General features: G+C 45.9%; 1 protein-coding gene across 3 annotated transcripts; it reads right to left on the minus strand.

The window, feature by feature from the left end:
• Positions 1–9,057: 9,057 nt before the first annotated feature.
• Positions 9,058–20,861, minus strand: PEX5 (peroxisomal biogenesis factor 5). 3 transcript variants are annotated; one of them, XM_065676200.1, is made up of 16 exons: positions 20,767–20,861; positions 19,995–20,201; positions 19,471–19,506; positions 19,170–19,302; positions 18,357–18,491; positions 17,112–17,217; positions 15,846–15,936; positions 15,394–15,510; positions 14,931–15,023; positions 14,635–14,754; positions 13,921–14,064; positions 11,527–11,597; positions 11,155–11,370; positions 10,862–11,027; positions 10,516–10,673; positions 9,058–10,151 (listed from the first exon to the last, which is right to left on the minus strand). In XM_065676200.1, the coding sequence occupies exons 2-16, from the start codon at positions 20,145–20,147 to the stop codon at positions 9,950–9,952; spliced, it is 1,941 nt and encodes a 646-aa protein (XP_065532272.1). In that variant the 5' UTR covers positions 20,148–20,201; positions 20,767–20,861; the 3' UTR covers positions 9,058–9,949. The 3 variants fall into 3 exon arrangements, with proteins under 3 accessions (XP_065532272.1, XP_065532273.1, XP_065532274.1); XM_065676202.1 differs by having other exon boundaries at positions 10,043–10,151; positions 10,547–10,673; XM_065676201.1 differs by lacking the exon at positions 15,394–15,510.
• Positions 20,862–21,270: the final 409 nt, after the last annotated feature.

The following is a 21,270-nucleotide window of genomic DNA, read 5'->3' on the forward strand; positions in this document are numbered from 1 at the left end:
ATACTCAACATAGGACTGCACCCAATTAATAGTACCTAAGAGCTTCTGTAAATCATTCAAATTTGTGATTTTGTTTGCCAGTTTTAGCTTCTGAGGCTTTACTGTTCTTTCAGTCAGCACCCACCCCAAACATTTCCAGGGTGGCATTCTTCATATTTTTTCCTGGGTAATTTGTAGTCCAAAACAACAGAAGTTTTCTGTTAAATGATTAACAGTGGTTTCTAAATATTGTTCCGTTTCTGCACAGACCAAAATGTCGAATGTAAATTATCGATTCGGGAAATGTGCTCCTAGTTAGTGATATAGCTGTGGAAACTACTAGCTGACAGACTGTTGCACTGTTCATCATTCCTGGTGGCAGAACAGTCCATTGACATCTTTGCATGGGAGCAGCACAGTTGACTGAAGGCACAGAAACAGCAAACTTATCACAACCTGCAGGATGCAAAGGAACTGTAAAAAGCCATCCTTAAAATTGATAATGCAAGGAAACCCATGGGTCGCATTACATTATTAACTGCATGCAGATCCTTGCAAGAGTCGCCACTTCACTGATTTCCTTGGGATTACAAAACTGGGTGTGATCCAGGGACTAGTAGATAGAACAATATGTCCTGCTTTCGGTTGCTCTTCAACCAATAAATGTGCTTGCTCCAATTTTTCCCCTTTTAAAGGCCACTGATCAACACAAACTGGTTTTTCTCTTAAGCATGAGAGTTCGAGCAGGGGCTTCAGATCAGCAGCAGGTAGGATAAATTTGTCCTGCCTGTGGTAAGTAACAAATTCCACTGCGTTTGCAAATCTCACCCCCACAGATTCATAGAAACTGGCAGTATATACGGTTGAAAATGAGCTACAGCACCATCCGGTGCAACAGCTTTGAGGACTCGACTACTTTTAAAAGGAAACTGTATACCTCCTATTCCAGCTACTGATGCTGAAGTCTTTCCAAAGGGCCAATCAGTTGGCCATTGAGATTGTGAAATAATGAAACATCTGCCCCAGTGTCTATTAACCCAGTAAAGACTCTATTTGCAAATTCAATAAAGGTTGTTTCTGAGTAATCCCCTGAGTCCAATAAACCTCAGCTTTTCCAGAACTTCCAAATCCAGAGGTATTCCTTGTGCTAATTTCTACCTTTGGCGCCCAGGATGGAATCAAAACAAGTTGTGCTAATTTTTGACCTTTTGAAATTTTACAACTGCCATTTAAGGCAGATGCTAACATTTTTATTTCTCCTGTATAATCCAAACCTATTACCCCTGGATGAACTTTTACTCCTTGGAGAATTGTACTTGAGCAGCCTAACGAAAGACCCATAAATCCCTTTGATAAAGGTCCCCAAAATTGGTAGCTATAGCTTTAACAGTGTCACAATCTAATCTGATGTCGGTGCTTGCTGCCAAATCCAACCCGGCGCTGCCTGTTGTGGCAGCTGCAAGATCGGAGATGGAGTGTTTGCTGCAAAAACCCTGTTGTTTTGAGGGGTATCGGGTTTTGCCGTGCCCTGCTTGGAGTTTCCCAAGAAAGGATTTCATCCTTACCAAATTTCCATTTACACTGATTGCGCCAGTGCTATCCTTTCTTGCGTCTGGGACAGAGTTCAGATGGCATTTTCTCTTTCTGCTTTTCTTTCTTTTTGGGACACATTTTACCGATATGTCCTTCCTTTCCACAGTTAAAACATTTTCACTGACACATATTAAGTTTTGATAATGCAGCAGCCAATACAGAAGCCTTTGTGAGTCTCCGTACCAATATCCTGACATGTTTTAATAAACTCAGAAATGTCTGTAAATTTTTCCCTGACCGGGGCTAAAGCAGCTTTGCAATCTCCATTTTGATTTTCATATGCTAGCTGAAATACAAGCGCACGAGCAGCCTCAGGATTATTAATCTGCCTTTATATAGCATTGTTTAATCAGTCTTTAAAGGACACATATGGTTCCTGAGACCCTTGGCAAACAGTTGAAAAAGAAGGCATTTTCTGCCTCCATTCAGGTACTCACCTCCAGGCTTGAACAGCCATATGGGCAGCTTGGTGGAACACCAGAGGGTTTAGACTAACTTGATTGTGAGGGTGCAACCATTGCCCAGAGCCTGTTAACATGTCAGCATCTACTGGTATTCCTCTTTGAACGTTATCTAATACCTGTAAAGCCACTAAGTTATCATATTCCGGTCTCCACACTGAGTATTGAGCAGGTGTCAAAATCATTCACATCAAAGTGTTCCAATCCCATGGCACCATAGAACCTGAACTAGCCATCATTCCTGGCAGACCTAATGTATGAGGACTTTGAATTCTGTTTTTCATCACTGATTTTTTCAATTCTTTAAACACTGTGTACAGAATATTTTCATGTACCAGTTGTTGTTGCCCCTGCCCATCTGTTCTATACAATACAGGAAAAGCAAAAGCCATGTCCCCAGTAAAATCACCATCCTCTATCGCTATCCCCATGCATTTTTGTATAAACATTTTAGTAGCCTTCTGGTTAACTAACAGCTGGTCAAATAATTCTTTATCGAGATCAATCAAGGGAGGTGCGGTAGGCTGAGGAGCATGAGGAATATTCAATGTGAATGCCTTTAATGGTGTCAGAGGTGGGGATAAATTTTGCTCCTTTTCTGAATCTACGGAGCCAGGATCAAAAGGATCATCAGACTCCTCAGAAAAGATACTTTCATCCTGCTGTCCTCGCTCTTTCAAATTGTCAGTATTTTGATAACTTGGTTTACGTTTCTGAATTATATCCTCAGCAGCTTGTAAATTAGATAACGCAGAACAGACAAAACGCCATGCCACTATTAAACCAGCAGGAACCTCCATACCAAGGTGATTTCAAGCCTGTAAATGTTCCCCCACTCTCTCCCATATCTGAGTATGAAATGACCCTGTTGCTGGAAACCAGTTGCAATTTGTTTTCACCCATAACAAATGATTCATTACTTGCTTCTCCGGCAAACAATATACAAAGGAGTTTAGAATCTGCTGTGAAATTTTTAAATATAATTCCTATTCAGCTGATCCTACCTGTCCCATTTTTCTCATGCAATCCCATAATTCACCATTCAATGGGTATTACTGACCTGTGACAGGCAAACACCAGTACCAGAAATTCCCCATCGGATCGCGCAGACACCGCAATGTCAAGCAGTCTAGTTACCGCATCCGGAGGGCACTATTTGCAACATCTGTAAAGTAAGAGGCTAAACACACACACACACAACCCCCATGCTTCAACAACTAGTTCCACTTTATTCACTCCAGCACAGTAATATATAGCATACAGATAGGGCTCTGAGCTGTAAAGCCAAACAGGAACCACATCAATTCCAGTGACTGTTTTCAGTCACTATAAATTCCATTCTATAAACAATGACTTCCCAGGTTTTCCACCCTGACCTTGCACTCATAGAATCATAGAATGGTTTGGGTTGGAAAGGACCTTAAGATCATCCAGTTCCAACCCCCCTGCCATGGCAAGGGGCACCTCACACTAAACCATGCCACCCAAGGCTCTGTCCAACCTGGCCTTGAACACCGCCAGGGATGGAGCATTCACAACTTCCCTGGGCAACCCATTCCAGTGCCTCACCACCCTAACAGGAAAGAACTTCTTCTTTATATCCAATCTAAACTTCCCCTGTTTAAGTTTGAACCCACCACCCGTTGTCCTATCACTACAGTCCCTAATGAAGAGTCCCTCTCCAGCATCCTTATAGGCCCCCTTCAGATACTGGAAGGCTGCTATGAGGTCCCCACGCAGCCTTCTCTTCTCCGGGCTGAACAGCCCCAACTTTCTCAGCCTATCTTCATACACACTCCTTGGCTTGACCAATGAGCACTATCAGCAATTATTCTTTTTCTTTAATTATCCCACACAGAAGGTAAAGGACAGCTTGCAGTTCCCACAGTAAACTGCAACAAGCAAAACAATTCTACAAGCCATGTGCCAAAAACACTTTGATGGACTTGTTACTGTATTTCAGCTGGCTTCTGGAGAACAGAGACAAGAATCAGAGCTCTGGGGTTTAACAGGATGCTTGCTATTCAACAGGCTTTGGAACCAGAGCAATGAGATAGCTGGGTTTGGGAAAATCAAAATCAAAACAAAATAGCTAATGACTTTGAGGGTCATAGCAGCCACTTCTCAGTTCTGTTGAAAGAGGTGTTTCACAACACTGTACAAGACATAAATGCAGACAGGCGAGCCAGTAGCTCTCACACCCAGCAGCACCGGTCTGAACGAAGGAAGTGCCACCAACTCCCCGTGTCCAAGAAGCCAACATCAAGATGAGATGCACGCCTATTACATTAAAACTTTCAACGGCTTCTTGGGCAGCTACTGTGAAAAGCAGCTGAAGAGAAAAAGGTTTAAGTGTTGGGATGAGAGCTGCAGCACGTATGCAGGACTCCAATGTCCATATTTGCAGAAACTTAACACATCTTTGAGGTGATGAGAAAATGCAGGATAAAAATACCTCGCAAAGGGAGAGGGTGGAGAAAGACATTGCTACAAAATGGCAAGGGGTGAAAGTGAGAATATTTTACGGATGAATCTTGGGCACAAGGATCCTGTTGGATGACGATGATGAATATTATTATTATTACTTTTTCTACAGGCAGAAGGACGATAGCCCAGTGCTCAATCGATCAATAAATTAAAGTGTGGGTAACCACAGCCTCTATAAATTATAATTGTGAAAAAATGTTTAAATGTTTTCAATCAGAGTAAGACTTCTTTTTTTTCTTTAAAGAGAGGTTATTTTTTGGGGGTTTTGTTGATTTTGTTGCTCAGGTCTCACAATTTTAATATGACTTTTAATCTTACTGGGGAAGAGCTGATCTTCTTCCATCTCTTCCTAGAATCAACTACAGTAACTGTTTCTTTCCCTCAGATATATTTGTCCTGAAACCTAAACCTTTGCTTCAATGACTGTGACGTGATTTAGAAAGGGAGCTCTTACCTTAACTGGCTGCTCATTTCTGTTCCTGCAGCTTACTAATAAATACTGTGGCTCTTTTTCTGATTCCAGACAAATCTGTGTGGAATTAGACATGAGTATTTGTAACACTGCTACAGAGAGGCATTTACAACCTGAAATGTAGTCTGACTCAAAGAGCTGATCCTTTGAACTTGGTTGCTTCTCAACTTATGTCAAGAAAAGGAATCTCTTGATTTCAATAGAGTTTCATATGAAAAGAACAAAATTATTTCAGTGAGTCTAAAAGTTCAGTTCCGGCCTTAGCAAAATAGATTTTTTTTCCGGTTTATAGTACAAAACGCACTTTCATTTAGAAACTAACTGAATATCTCATGAATTCTTTACTTATGATATTGTGTGGACTATGAAATCTACTCCAAACAATGAACACCAATTGCTAAAAGAGTTCTCAAATGCAGCGTCAATTATCAACTGAAGGATTTAGCACCAATTCTAGATTTTATTTCATCATTATTTGGGATACAGAGATAAGATGTTGAACTAAATGCTTAGATGTCCCTTGCACATGCACATAAACCAATGTACAAAACTAAACAAAACTGGGCAGGTTTGGTGTACCTATCGCATTTTACTTCTTATTCCAAATGCAGATTTCTGTCATGCCCTCACATTTTTCAGCTGCTTCTATATTTATCCTCTAAAACTGTTTTACTTTTCCATTTCCCCCCCCTTTTCTTCTCCAGCATTTTGTGTCTGATGCAAAAAGGCTCCTTACAAGCATGATTTGTTTCCAATTTCCCTTTTCTGCAGGTTGTCATCCAGCTCCTGAAGCAAGAAATCTGGGCTACAGAAGTCCTACTGGATGAGGAGGAAGATGGGACAAACCACCATCTATGAGCATGCCAACTTCCAAGGTTATTCCAAAGAATTCACCAGTGACATAGCCAATCTAAAAGACATAGATTGGGATGATTGTATCTCTTTGGTGATAGTAATTGGCCAGCCTTGGGTGGCTTATGAGCACTCCAATTATACAGGCCAGTTACTGGTATTTGAGGAGGGAGCACATAACTTTCTTGGGCATAAGATGAATGATAAGATCACTTCTCTGCAGATGATCACTGAAAATCTGCACATGAGATTGGCACTGGCCACCTCTCAAGTGTGTCAAGGTCACACTTCAAACTAAGACAACATCAAACTATTTGCATTTGGAATAGGAACTGTGCAAGGCTTTCTTGAAGCCGTGGGTCCACTAGCTAGTTCAAGAGCTGTTATGCCATACACACATTTACCTGAAGAGCACAGAGTTGCAGTTCTGCATTAAGGCTGTCTAATGGCAGCTGCCCTCTGAGATGCATAGGATGCCAGCTGTGATGCAGCTCTGCATTGCAATGTTTATCTAGCTCTGTGATGGGCTCCTGTCTGCCATGATTTTCCTGTATTTATAGCTAAAAATGAAACGCAGAACACCCTGTGCTATCACCTGCTGGGCTTTGCTCTCATTTTGAAATAAGCACTGTGGGCTGTGCTGACATGGCAGCCACCTGTGTTTCTCAGCTAGGCTTATGTGGGCAGATGCAATGGCGATAAGCTCAGGCTCCATGTGTTTTAGGAAACTTCTTACTGTACAGCCCTTTTCAAGTTTCCTTGCTCTGTTCATCAAAGATCTTCTTTTAATGGGATTGCAAAATACAATTCCAAGAACATGGAGCATTCTCCCTACTCTACGCCAAAATAACTTGAAAACACTGACCTCTCCAGATAAAACCAGCTGTGCCCAAAGGAAACAGTATATTGGAAAGGGGAAAGCAAACACTAACATGTCCTAATGTCGTCTGTAGCACTGGTATCAGTGGGCATGTGGTATGCAGTGTTCTCAGCCTCCTCAGTAAGATAAGTCAGACTGTGCAGAACTTTCTATCGTCACCACTAGACTTCACCCAGAAGGCCCAAGAGCAGTGTTTTGCTCAATATATAACAGAGCAAGTTCAGGCACATTTGGGTAACTGCAGAACATAAAACCTGGACTCAAGGTCAGATCTTGTCTACCCAGAAACAGGGTGATGATTACACTTTAATCACTTATCCTATTTTGTAATAATGCCAGGTTGCATTGCAGATTAGAAAATAGGTTCTTTGGAAAACTTTCCTGGGGCTGACTTGGCTCGCAGCTCATGGCTGGGCTTGATGCATTGATAGATCATGCCTCTTGACTGATAGAGCACCAGATGCACCACAGACCCTCAGAGGCATCCTAGCTTCACAGAAACACATTTGGCTGGGAAAGCTTTTCCAGCTCCCCACACTCACATGGTCAGAAAATATATCTGACATTTAATTCCCCTTATATCAGCAGGTGGTGCTCCTAACCCTTTCAGGGGCTTGGTCCAAGCATGACAGTCACTGGCCTGCCCTCGACTCAACACTAGGTGTCACTTCTGCCTCAGAAATTCACCAGAGAAACTGAAAAGCTTACAAAGAAAAACCTACCCATTGGTTTCTGTACCTACAGCTTGTCATAAAGACATGACAGTTAAGAGTTTTACAATTTCATGCATCTCATGTCAGGCATCCAAAACCATATGAAAATACAGACTAGCAGAGGTTGGATTAGGGACCTTCAAACATTCCTCCCTGTGAATCAAAAACATTCACTACCTACAACATCCCTTTCCCATATGTCGTACTCCTCCACTCCAAAATGTGCCTCACAGAAGCACCAGTAGATGTGGATGTGGCTGGAAACACAAACTAGGAACAAGATACTTAGAGAGCCCCAGCGCAAACCTGGTTTGGAGGTTGCCAGAGACAAGGTTGTAGCAGGCAGGCAAAAGGTGTGAACTGGCACCAGAATGTAGACACCATCAGCCAGCTGCTGCTCCCTGAACCAACAGCTCGTTTCCAATGATGATTCTTAACAGGACATGATCTGCACAAAGGCAGCTCAATCTTCACTCAGCTCTAGGACACTAAGCAGAAACTAGCGTGTAGATGAAGATCTGACCTCAGCAAAGTAGGACAGATGCTGTGAGATCTACTTTAAACACAGAAGGGAGGCAAGAAAGTGAGAACAACTTACAGGGAAAGGGGACAAATGGTGGCAGCCCACTCTAGCTGCAGGGACAGGAGGGGATGTGTGATAGGGAAGAACACCAAGCACAAAGTCAAGAGATCAAACCAAATGGCAATGGGAATTGAGGCAACTAGGAAGCCAAGGAGAGGAGAAGCCTTAACAGAACTTGAGGATGAGAAAAAGGGAAAACCAAGCAGTGATAATGGGAGGGTGACAGAGGAATGTGCTGCAGCAACGGAAATCATTGGTGAAAGGGACAGCAGGTGAGGAACAGCACAGGCATTGATGTTTTGTTTTGTTCAGCAGGGAACCTGACAGAAGGACTGATCAGTAAAAATGAAAAGGCACATCTCTGACCTGCAGTGCACATGAGCAGAACACAGAAATGGTGTCGCCCTTCCTTTTAGACAGCATAAGCAGCAAATCGTTTTGCATGCATTGCAACAATTCCAGAACAGTGCACGTAGGTTTCAGTCCACACAGCTGGATAGGAGACACAGAGGAAGCTGGAGCCCTGAAAACATACAGCAAGAACTAGTCTCTGCACACAGCTTCTGCTCCTCATTGTTACAGTAGCGAGAGAAAAAACAAGGCTGTGAAGTAGAGGCATGAAGAAACAAGTGCACAAGTGCTCCCTGCCTAAGTCCTGGGTTTTAACCAGCAAAGCAGTCAGGGTTCTCAAAGAGGTGACAAAATGTACCACAACCTCCCTCACTGCAGATGGCTAGAAAATGAAGACAAACAAAAAGCTTAGGCTTCACTGACCTCTAAGCCTAAGCAAGAAAAACAGAGTTTATGGTACAGGGAAGCTCTTGTGCTGACTCACAGAACTGAAGTCTGAGGCTACAGCAAAATGAGATCCTTTAAGCTTCCCCTGCATATGGGCTAACAATGAAACAAAACCTGGGTCAAAAGGAAAGACAGAAACAGAGAGACTCTGATCTGTCTTTTGAAAACCAGTGGGTTTATAGTCCAGGGAGCTATACTACCCATTGCATGCAGCTCCAGAGGCACAGAAAAAGACGTCATTTAGGCAATTTTAATTCTCCCCCCTTTATTATACAAAATACTTTACAATTAAAAAACATTTTTTCCCCAATAGAATCATATACAGATATTTATAATTAACAAGATTCAGTTACACACAAGATGGGGAACTTCTGCACAAAGGAAAACAATGACATGATAAAGTGAAAATTAAGACTAAACCCTTTCACCACCATATTTTGGGCAGAGAGATTATATTTTAGACTTCTATTCCTATCACATTCCTCCAGGTCTGAACTCTGGGACTTCCTCTTACCACCTGAGTCTGCAGCATAAATACAATACTCCGCTCTTAAAAAGGTTCAATGAAGGCATCGAGAAACTATCATCTGGCTGTACCATGAAGTTACCAGCACCCAGAAAAGGGCACCGCTGCCCACGGTCTTCCCTAGCAACCCATATATATACACATGCAAGCACATAAGACAGGGAATCATGCTCAAAACCCAGAAATTTGCACCCTTTCATCAACTGGCAATCCCACCCCACCAAAGCAACCTGCACTCGAGACATATCCAGCAGGTACTCTGCAGAATGGCTATTGTAAGGTCTCATAGCCAAGCTGGGCATTACTGCAAATGCAGTCTGGAAAAAGGGCTGGATGCCACAATCTTCCCCATTTTGATCATCTACCTACCAGCAGTGTCAGTCAGTCATGGAGGTGATAACATGAACCACTCAGAGATGCACAGGCCACAACAGACAGGTAGGGGAAGTTGCACGCTTCAGCAAGATGTTCTTTCAAAAACAGTTATCAGTGATCTGCCCCACCAGAGCAAGGAGATGTGTGAACCCTAGTAAACGTTTTCTCTCTAAGGAAGGTCACTGCTGGGCTGGGCCAACCCTGCAGTTGCAGGGGAGCCTGTCCCAGAGTCACTGCTGGAGGCCAAATGCCTGAAGCAGCATGGGAAGATCACGGGCATCAGCTGCCCCATACAGGTCACTTTGCCCCAGCATGGAAAGGGCCATGCGGAGTGTGCTCCAGATGTTGTCAGACATTGCGCCTTGCTGCCCCCGCGGACCTCGGCTCTTCTGCTGCATGTGCAAAGCCTCTAAGAAGTGCTCCACAGCCTCGCTGTCAACATGAGAACATACACATGCTTACTGGAGAAGATGGTACATCTCACACTCCCTCCCCCATTTGCTTCTCAACTACTTGCCCTCCAAAACAAGTCTCCTCCTCTTCACCAAATCCTGCCCTGCTCCAGCACCATAAATCCCCCTTTCCCTCTCAACACTGACTGAAGTCCAGATGGTTCCTCCTCCAACTGCATCTGTATGATGCTTTGTTCTCAGGGCAGAGTTACACACCCGCTCTACTCTCCTGTGCCAAGGGAAGGCTGCAAGCAGTCTGGTACTGCCTTGTAACCTATCACAGTCTCTCCCATGAACACAAGCACACTTAAGGGTCACAGCAGATCTGCCTATCCTATGCTCACCGGTGGGCACCTAAGTTGATGCAACTGATACCCAAGTTGTAGCGAGAGCGGATGTATCCTGGCTGGAGCTCCAGTGCCCGACGATATGCAGCCACAGCTTCCTCACTCCGATTCCCATTGGCCAGGGTGGCACCCAGCTTGTTCCATAGAAGATGGTCCTGGAGAAGGGGGCAGAGAGAAAGGGCTGAGAAGCTGGATATTTTTAACTGCCACACCAACCCTCCCTTGCCCATGTGTCTTACTCCTCCATTCCAAAATGTACCTCTCACACAAGCAGCAGCTCCACCCAAACCTTCACCCATAAACCTCCAGGTACCACCAGTGTCCACACTCCACCCTTTCTTACATTGGGGCGCACGCTGAGTGCGGCACTGAAGCAATCCACTGCCTTCTCGTATTCACCACTAAGGTTGAAAAGGACACCCAGGCCACACTGAACATCAGGGTCCACAGTTGAGGGGTTGCTGCGCACAGCTGCTAAGAACAGCTCCTTCACCTCCATGAACAGCGAGCTGGAAAAGCACAAAACAAGGATATTGGTGTACTGTGGAGAGAGTTGGCCTTGGGTTGCTTCCTCTGCACCAGCCTGAAACAGTCCCAGCCCTTCAAGAAGCCTCTCAATTTGCAACCCTAACTCACTCAGACAGCAGGGAACCTAAGACACGCCTGGAAGGCCCCAGGTTTGTCCCCAAGACACTCTCCTCCGGTTCCTTCTCCAGCAGGTGGGCATAGTCTGGTTTATGGCGTAGCCAGTCCCGTAGGGTCTCACATGCCTGCTTCTGCAAGGACTCATTGGTAAAGCTGACTGCTAAAGCCATAAGTGCTGTGAGGTTCCCAGGCTGCAGTTCCAAGCACCTGCAGGTCAAAGAAAAGTGAATACAGTATTAAATCTGTCTGGGAGACATCCAGACACAGGAGGTAACACCAGACAGAGCACACACCATGCTAGCCATATGGTCCTTGTGGCACTAGACAAAGAGCCATGCTCAGAAGCTCTTTTGCAACACTCACCGTCTGAGGGCACTGATTGCCAAAAGCTCCTGCTCATTCTCTGCTTGGGTGGTTCCCAGATACTGCCAGGCCTGGAGAAGATAGAGATGTACAGAGTCAGACTTCTTCACATCCAGAGAACAAGGTCAGCTGACAAACCACAAATACAAAGATTTAAATCCACCATATTATCCCACATGCTTTTAGAGCGAGACCAAATATACACAAGTACACACATTAGCTGCAGATGCAAGTTTCTCTCAGAAGAAAAACAGAAATAGACTTTATGGCACATGGGTTCTCAAGGCTAATAAAACTGGCATTGTTATAGTGAAAAAAGGGGAAAAAAAAAAAGGAAGTGAATATCTATCATAAAGCAACTGTTGGCAGTTTTAAACTTTAAAGTCACAGAACATACACTTAATTTCTGTGGCCAAACTGCAGAGGAAGCAGGGAAAAGCAGATCTCTTATTTCCTAAGAACAAAATGGCAAAGCAGCAGTGCTAATAAATGAGACCTTCAGGGTAGGCAGCTGTATATACTTGTGCATTAGAAAGTGGCAATCTTTGGGAGTTGATCATCAGACCTGAAAAGTAGAAGCACTGTTATTTTACTGACTCTTCAATCATTGTGACACCAGTACATGAAAGCCACTTCCATCTCCAGGCAGCTTAAATAGGGAATATTTAATTAAGGCACTAACTCCAAATTACCTGTACATTTTATACAGATAATCATCACCCCTTGCTCAAATACAGGCCAGACAGTTGGCGGGTTTGTCAGCATGAAGTACTCACTTTTTGAACAGAAGTCACAAAATGCAGTATCCACTGTCTCAAGGAAATAAATGTGTTTGTTAACGAGGACCCAGACACACTGCTCAAGCAAGAGGCAATCTAATGTCTCAGATCATAGATTCATAGAATCATAGAATAAGTTTGGTTCAGATGACCTTAAGATAATTCAGTTCCAAACCCCTGCCATGGGCAGGGACACCTCACACTAGACCATATCACCCAAGGCTTTGTCCAACCTAGACCTGAACACTGCCAGGGATGGAGCATTTGCCACTTCTCCAGGCAGGGTATTCCAGTGTCTCAGCTGATGAGTGATAACTGCATAATGCTCTCCCTGAAGAAGAGCTGAGCTTCAAAGTGAAGTCATGATTTGGACCAAAGCAACCATGACATTTCCTTCAGAGCAATTGTTCAATTTAATTGTCTATTTCAATTGTCTATTTAACCACAGTACTGTATTTGTGAAGTCCTAACTTCTGTACTTTCTGCAGGCACAACAGAATTCAGAAATGTTTTCACTGCAGCCAGAATCGTCCCAAGATTTCTTCCCCTAAGGTTTCAACTACCTCTCCATTATGCTCAGCCTGCAGCCCACTCTATCATAAGAGAATGCACATTCTAAAGGGGTATTAGCAATACTTTTTGACCCCTTTAAAGCTTAAGTAGATATTCAAAACCTCTGATTACTTTTCACCTACTCCCAATACCCTAGAAAGTTAGATGCCCGTACGTCCAGAAGCCAAGAACCTCCGTTTCAAGCGGTCACTCTCATCTGAGCCTCAGGATTAACATATTAGGTATTTCCAGCCATATACAGTTAACAGAGCTAACTGTATATATGAGCTAACACACATAGAGTTAACATACACACACACACGTATAAGATTCAGACACACAATTCAGCATTCCTGGGTCCTTGAGGCAGGCCACTCCATTTCCCAATCAATTCTGCAGAGGCCAAAGTGCTTTACGGAAGTAAGCATTCACCGAATTAGGAGCTGGAAATTTGTCTTCAGTATAAAAATCATTCTCTGGCCCAGAGCTTCAAATAAAAACTGTGAAGGCACCCAAGCCACCTCTCAAGCCTTTGGGGTTGCACCTTCTCCTGGCAATTAGACGGAAGACCCAGACTAGGAGTCCTGGCTAACAAGCTGCTAGTCTTGAAAGCAGTTATCTGCCATAAGCATCTCCAAGCTTGCAATGCCAATAAAGACTATCAAAGAAGCAAAAGATAAGAACTCTGTCTTGGCTCTATGCACAGCCTCATGTGCTCCTAAAATTTTACACAGCTCTGGGACAGAGCCTTTGCACCTTTTGTAATTGACCTTAGTCATAAACCTTCTTCTCACAGCCCTCCTGGGGATTCACATACATCCGCTACAAAACCAGAGCCACAAAGAGTGATGCTTTCATACCCCCTTCACAGCTCTTAACACTGAAGTAAGTTTTCTAGGGTGAGGCGTTTCTGCCTGTGTCAGGGGGGTTGGAACTAGATGATCTTAAGGTCCTTTCCAACCCTAACCATTCTGTGATTCTACACACAGCCTGATACCTCAAAAGGAAAGGATCTAAGTAGCAGAACACCTAGCCAAGGCCTGTTAGCTCTGCTTTCACTCACCTCCATATGATCTGGCTTCTGTTGCACTGCAGCCTCAAAGAGCAAGACAGCATTGGGGAGGTCACCTTCCTCCAAACGCTTCCGCCCCTCTTCAAATGCATCTGGGTGATCTCTCATGGGATTATCTTCCTCAAACTGGTATCCCTAGCAGGGAAAACAGACAGGGTATAATGCTTGGAGACAGGCTTAGAGGAGAAAAGCACTCTGCAGTACAGCATAATCTAGTCTTGCTGCACCAGAAACACTCAAAGCTGCTAAGCAGCCAGTACCCCATCCTCTCTGCTAATTTGTAGCACACCAGAGAACAATGGCTCTTCTTTCTGCCTCCTCTGTACTGAAAGATTTACCCAAAACCAGACTTGGAATAAGTTGCAACAGAGACTAAACATCTGGTATGGGGCCTATCAGCTTGGGAGCGGGTGGTGGCTGGCAACGATTGCACTCACTGCAAAAAATCCCAGCATTAGCTGGTATTTTATGTTGGGCAAGAACTGCATCTGCAGACAAGCACAAGTGAAATCAGTATTTATTCAGTACCTAGCTGATCCAAAATGAGGGTGTAAATTAGAGCCAAGGATCAGCGGGAAAAGAAATCCTAGCAGCATTTGGGGATCTGTGGAGCTCATAAGCAAGGTAGACATACTGTCAGTCTCAAAAGCAAACTCAAAGCAGTCCATCACAGTGCTAGGGATTAGAGACCCTGTTCCTTATTACCTTGTCATATGATGAGGAGCTGATGTCTTCATAATCAGAGAGCCAAGGGTGAACCTCTGCATCTCTCTTGGCCATCTCCTCCCATTCTGCCTGGAGTTTGTCCCAGAAGTCCACATCTGACTGAGGGGAGAACAGAATGTGACTAGAGTACCTCAACCATAAACTGAGCTCTACAGACACACCAGAGAACACCCTCTTAACTGTTTCCAGCCCACCTCACAGCATGCAAAGGAGAGAGGTAACCCTATCATCAGCTCCCAGTTGGTACTCCAGCCCTCCTCCTCCACCAGCATTACCTCCACAGCAGTCTTTGCCTGCTCAAATTCCGTATCAAGAGTTGACATGTTCCCAGATCGCGCAAATTGATCCACCCAGGCATCAGATGTCCCCTGGAAGTTTGAAAACAGAAACACACCTTTCTTTTTAGACTCTGGCAAGCTCAAGGCACATCCCAAAACAGCAGGAAGGTCTATGGAGACCTTTCCTCCCCATCAGCAAGAACTGATGGCCTGTAAAGTAGAGAGTTCATATGAATATTCCCTTCCTCCCAGGTGCTATAGGAGATGAGAAAACTCACACCACCCAAATACCTTCCCAGCTTCTGACTAGACTCTACTAAAAAGAGCCCAACAGCCCCTCCCCTTGCCTCCCACAGCCTAATCATTAGTAGAGCATTGCTAAGAGTTGGACTTGCTCCCAGACTGTGCACTGTGGCAAAGAGCTTTCCTCCTTCAGAGCACGCAGAGCTGGGGCTCCTACCTGCTGCTGTATAAACTCAGTTGCCCATTGCTCTGCCTGATCTTGGTCTCTGTGGGTCACCTGATTAGCTTCGATCGATACCCTCCCATCTCCGATCTGGCGGACAAACTTTAGGAACTGCGGCAGAGAAATGAAACAAGTGTGGAGCTGGGCAGATGCTCTACCAATAAACCCTCTGCCCACACACACCCCCCTTCACTAAGAGGACTTCTCTCTGCAAAGTGAGCACAAACAGCTCAAAAAGGCGGGGAGGACAGGACTTCACCACAGCCATGTTGGAGAGATGGGTAATATCTAAAGTGGATTGTAGGGTTCAACTTCTAGGAATCAGGGAAAAAATGGGAACACAGGAGAGCAGGAAGCTTTATTTCTTTACTGTCTTTCCCCTCCTCAATTTCCAACACCCCTAGTCACACTAAGTATCTGTCAGCCCTGGTCAGGGAACTTCTTACCTCAGAATTCTTGAGTTTTGGATCATCCACTTTAGAGAGGAAATCATTAACAGTTTTCTTAAGATCATCCTCAGGTTGATATTCCTCATACCTGTGTTCAGAGGCAGTAAGAAAGACAGTCTGACACCAAGCAACAGTGAACTCCTTCACTAACAGTGGTCTACACAATGGGCCAGACAACAGCACTGAGAGATACAACCCCTGCTCAGAGAGTCTCCAAAGTGATTCAGTACACTTACCTGCCTGTAAAAACTCAAAATTGCTACTAGGCTAACTGTGCAAGTGGCCAACATAAACGGCAGCAGAATTAAACAACTGCAGTGACAACACAGATCTCCACAACAATCTGGATTCCTTGGCAAGTTCACATGCTACCAGACATTGCAAGTTTTAGCTCTACAAAAACCAAGGTCACATATCTAGGAACAAAGAAAGTAGGTCATGTCCATAGAACAGTGTCTTGGAAAAGCATCAACTCTGCAGAAGCCTCATAGCAAGTACACAACTCAATACACTGTCTGGCTTACAGCAAGATAGGACTAGTTCCAGGTGTTACTACTACATTCAGTCTTGGTGAAGTCTTTGGAACTGGCAGCAATAAGTCAAATGTCCATATTTGCAGAAAAGTATCAGAAAAGGCAAGAGCCAGGAGGAAGGAGAATCCCAGTATGCAAAATCTCAATGCTCAAGTTGTTTGCTTGTGTTTTGCTTCTTTAATTTAAAAACTTGACTGCAGTTAACAGGTACCTATACAGAGAAGTAGTAGTAGGTACCTATACAGTAGTAGAGTTGACTGCTGTTTAGTCTACCACATCAAAACCACATGAAAACAATGTCTGGAAGGTCGAATCTAGACATGTGCAGAGGAAAGGCTGGATGTGGTTTGTCAGATAGGGAAAATAAAGTGATGAAAGTTTAAAACTAGAAGAGTCTAGTACTTGGGATCTCCAAATCAAAAGCATTTGTTGTGGAAAATTCTGCTTGATTAGGAGTTTCCAAAATCAGTTTAAGAAGCTTTGCATTAGGTATGAGATTAAGTTATCCTACATAAGCACAGTATCTTCCTGGAACTAGAAAACAGAACAGCTAGGATCTCTTAGAAACTTCCATCTCCAAGCACTGTTTCCTCCTTCCTCTGAAACCAAAGGCCTGAGAACTTCAATCCAGGTTAAATGACTCAAAAGCATTCACAGCAGATTTCTACCACCTATCTTCACCCACCCAAGTACCCAGCAACAATAACTAGTCTTGAGAAGGCAGACTCACCATTTATCTGCCAAAGACTGGTCTTCCGACTCCCCAAGCCACAGTTTCTCCTCTGACTGCTCTAGGTATTCTTCTGCCCACTTAGCAGGAGACACAGAGAGCGGATCTATACACGACATCAGGAAGAATGGGGAGAAGAGCAACATAGGCAGACCATCACTCAGACACACTTCAGATTTTGCGCTCTCCTCTTCACACAGTTAGCTAATGTGCAGAGAACAACTCTTCAAATAAAGTTTTTGCTTGTTTCTTCTAACTTTTTTTATTCTGCGCTAAATCGAAATCAAGCCTGAGGTTCAGACTATATGTTAATACAGATGCCACCACGGTGCCAACAACCTTATGATTTTCTACTTAAGTTTCACAAACCATTTGTCTGCTTCATGTGGGATACTGTGTAGGTCAAGAAAATCAGCAATGGATTACAAGTGTCTTACAAAGCACAGCCTACAAAGCACTAGGTGTTCCTCAGAACTTGCTCTAAGACCTTTGCAAATGCTGATTTCTATTCCCAGAAGTATAAAGAGCAAAGGTCAAAGAATTGGCATACATGGCCCTCTACAGTGGCCACTCCTGGAAAAGAGAATAGCATCTATTTAAATCCTATTCGTAACTTCCAGATTAGCTTGTGGATGGTAACAGGACCCTGTAACAGCCTCATCTCTATATACAATGCAGGATGGCTTTTCTGGATAAACTGCTGGCTTGCTTGAAACAGGAAGCTTAACCTTTAGGACAGAAATACTAATTTTGCACATTTCCAAGGTGCAAAATCCCTCTACTTCCATGAAACTGATACAAAGTATTTGGCCAAAGCACACTAAGCAATATTTACCTTTGTAACAAAGGCAAATTCAGCCTTAAGAGAGGGAATTAGAGAATATGTAAAGCAAGAAGTGGAACCAGACCATCTGCAGAATTTCCATCAGCTGAATCCTCACAATTTTTACAGAAGCATTTTGAATAGTCTGCTTTTCCTAAGTTCTCCAAGTAACCGAAGCTAAAAATAAAAGACCCTTACACCTGAATAAAAGCCTCTGCACCACACTGTTCACAACTTGGCTAAGCTATCACAAATCAGGTGGGTTTCCCCTCCCTCCCACCCCCCCCCATCAAAGCTGCTATAGTAAACACTGACTGCTGGGTCCGACACATTACTCCAATTTCACATCCAGTAATTCTCCACTATATGCTAGCACGTGAATGAGCAACAACTTAACAGTAATTCCAAACAGGAGCCTTTACCTGTCACTTCAGCAATGAATTCCTGTGACCAGTCAGCCTCATTATAATCTGAAGAGACATCACCAGTACTATCTGCTGCAGCCAAGAATTCCTGGGTCCAGTTTTCAGACAGTGCCAGAGCTGCCACACCTGGAGCTACAAGAAGAAAAAAAAGAAGTGAAGACTGGGGCACTCAAAGGCATCATTTAAGTGTTCCCTCATCATCTCTCATCTTGCCCCTTCTCTTTGTTAAGAATAAAATCACAGAAAGATTCTACTTGGAAGCAATCTCTGGAGGTTGCTTGTGTTCTCACAGTAGGTTAACACTAAAGGCAAGGATTAGGTTGCTCAGGGCATTCATCAGTTAACTTCTACATTTGTCCAAGGCTAGCAATTACCCAGCCTCCTAGGCACCTGCTCCAGTACTGAACCACCCTCCAAGGGAAGAAATGCTTTCTTACAGCTAGTCAGGTCCCCCTTCCACAAGCTATGCCCATTGCCCCTTGTCCTTCCGCTGTGTAACACTGCAAAGATTCTGGCTGCAGCTGTTGAAGACAGCAGTTAGACACCCCAACTCCCCTGCCCTAAGAGGACCCCTCTTTCCTAGGCTGAACAAACCAAACTTCATCAGGCTTTCCACTTACACTATGTTTTCTAATCCCTGAACACTATCTCCACTGGCCTTGCTTCAGTACATTAGCATACTAGGAAGCCCAAATCTGGAAATCTTGATACAATCTCACAAGTGCTGATTAGATGGGTACCACCCTGCTAGTAGCTTAACGATAACACCAAGATCTTCTCCAGCTCTTCACCTACTCTAGCTCCTCTCACCTCGCTGAGGGGCCTGTCGGAAGCTTGACTGCTCAATCTCTTGCATCTCAGCCAACAGGTCATCCATCTTAAAGGTCTGGGGTGCACGGGACAGTAAAGGGGCATTCTGCTCCTGCAGGAACTCTCCAACCAGCTGCCAAAGCCAGAGACAGATTACAAACAGAAAACAAACAGGCAGAATATAGAGCATGAGAAAAAGGAATGGGCTTGTCAGAAGGAAAGATTAATATCAGGTAAGGGGAAAAATAACAAACAGTACTGATGAGAAAAGCAGTAAGGAGATGGCTCAGTCTGTTCTTACCTCATCTTCAGTGGCCACTCCCAGAGGTTTGGGTGCCTACAGGGAATAGCAGGCAATTATCCCAATGGCTTTGCCCTCATACCCTTTCCACACACACCTTCTAACCCGATCAGTTTATATCTTCCTCAGCATTAGGCTATCAGCATTTTCTTGCATTAGCTGCATGGTTATGTGGAAGCTAAAGGAGCTGGAATATCTTGAGTGACACTGTCCAAACCCTCTCCCACCACCTTCCATGTCGGGGCCTGTAAGCCACACACCTCACCACAGCCATCAACATGCTCTGAGCACACATAGACAAGTCCCACGAACAGCCCCTCACCCCACAACCCTACAGGACAAATCGTGTGACTCCATGGCCTGTTTACCTAGAAAAAAAGCAACACTGCACCCATGTGCACCAAAAATCCCGGTACTGCTCACACCACAGCCCTGTTCTTGCCAGGGCCTGCGGGCTGACCCACACACAGGCAGGCCCCACACCCAGCCCCAGCTCAGCAAGCAAAGTAAAAGGCAACACTCACGGCTGCAGCAGCTCCGGGAGCACCAGGGGGCCAGGCCAGCGGGCCCTGAAGTCCTTCCTGCCGCAAGGCTTTGTCCTGGGTGAAGTGGCCGGCCAGCTTCATGAGGGGGTTGGAGCCCCCACACTCCGGTTCCACCAGCTCCCTCATGGCCATGGCGCCAGGCACGGAGGAAGGGAGGGTCGGTGCCGAACCCCACTGTGCCTGCACCTAGCCCCGGGGCGGCACAGACAGCGGGTGAACGCCAGGCGCAGGGACAGGCTGCCGGGGGCGCTCGCCGCCTGCCCCGGACCCCGAACCGGCGGCCACCTGCCCGCCCCCCCGCGGGTCCAGGAGCCTGTGGAGGCAGCCCGGCCGCAAGCCCCACCTGCGCGGGCCGGGAGGCGCCGAGCTCGGGCCAGAGCCCGCCCGGGCAGGAGCCGGGCTGAGGCGCATACCGCCACGGCACCAGGGAACCCGCGGGCTCAGCGGGCCGAGCGCAGCCCGGGTGGGCACAGCTGCCGTAGCCGCCAAGAGCCTCCCACCACCGGCTGCAGAGGGGAGCCCTCCCCAGCTCCCTCCGCCCTACCGCAACCGCCGCCCGCCGCCGGGCCGGCCCGGCAGAGGACACCCGCTCGCCAGGACGGCAAGGCCGCGCCGCCCCCCCCCCCAACAACAAACCCCACCCGCCCCCGCCGCCGGCCTCCCGGGCCCGAGGCCCGGCGCTGCCCGCCCCGCGCCGGCGGAGGGGAGAGCAAGGTGCGGCCCGATGAGGTCCCCCCGCCCGACGCCGTACCTGAGGCACCCAGCACTCGCGGGGCTCACGGGGCGGGGCGGGGCCAGCTCTTAAAGGGCCAGGCACCCCGCGAGCACCGCACCAGAGTGTCTTAAAGGGCCAGACGCCCACGGCTTGCCAGGGGTTAGAGAGCTGATGGTTATTACATGGTCCTGCGGCGTGACGGTACAGCTGGAGCTGCGGCCGGGGGCGAAGTGTGGAGCCTCGCCGGGCGCCGTCCCCAAGGTGGCTGCTCGGCGACGGCCCGTCCTTCTGCAGCTCCTGGGCCAGGTCCCGGGCCAGTTCCCAGCACTGGTGGCGGAGAGGAGGGCACACTAGCGCAGGCTCTGCAGTCCCTGCTGCCCACAGCTGGAGCAAAGCGGTGTGTACATGGCGTGCGCATACACTGCACAAGTGTGTGTAACGTTGTGGTATATCGTTAAGGCCATGTCACGGAGTCAACGGATACGCTCAGCAGATGTAGAGCAGCAGTTCTGTCACGGTGTTGGTGTCCTGTTGAGCTGC

This window comes from Lathamus discolor, chromosome 4 (genome assembly GCF_037157495.1).
Source record: "Lathamus discolor isolate bLatDis1 chromosome 4, bLatDis1.hap1, whole genome shotgun sequence".
Lineage (NCBI taxonomy): Eukaryota > Metazoa > Chordata > Aves > Psittaciformes > Psittacidae > Lathamus > Lathamus discolor.

Excerpts from the sequence above, each read along its gene's own strand:
- PEX5 (XM_065676200.1), bottom strand. The coding sequence starts at position 20,147 with ATGGCCATGAGGGAGCTGGTGGAACCGGAGTGTGGGGGCTCCAACCCC. Across the intron at positions 19,303-19,470 it reads GAGTGGCCACTGAAGATGAG|CTGGTTGGAGAGTTCCTGCA; the intron begins GTAAGAACAGAC and ends TGGCTTTGGCAG. Across the intron at positions 10,152-10,515 it reads ATCAACTTAGGTGCCCACCG|CGAGGCTGTGGAGCACTTCT; the intron begins GTGAGCATAGGA and ends TCATGTTGACAG.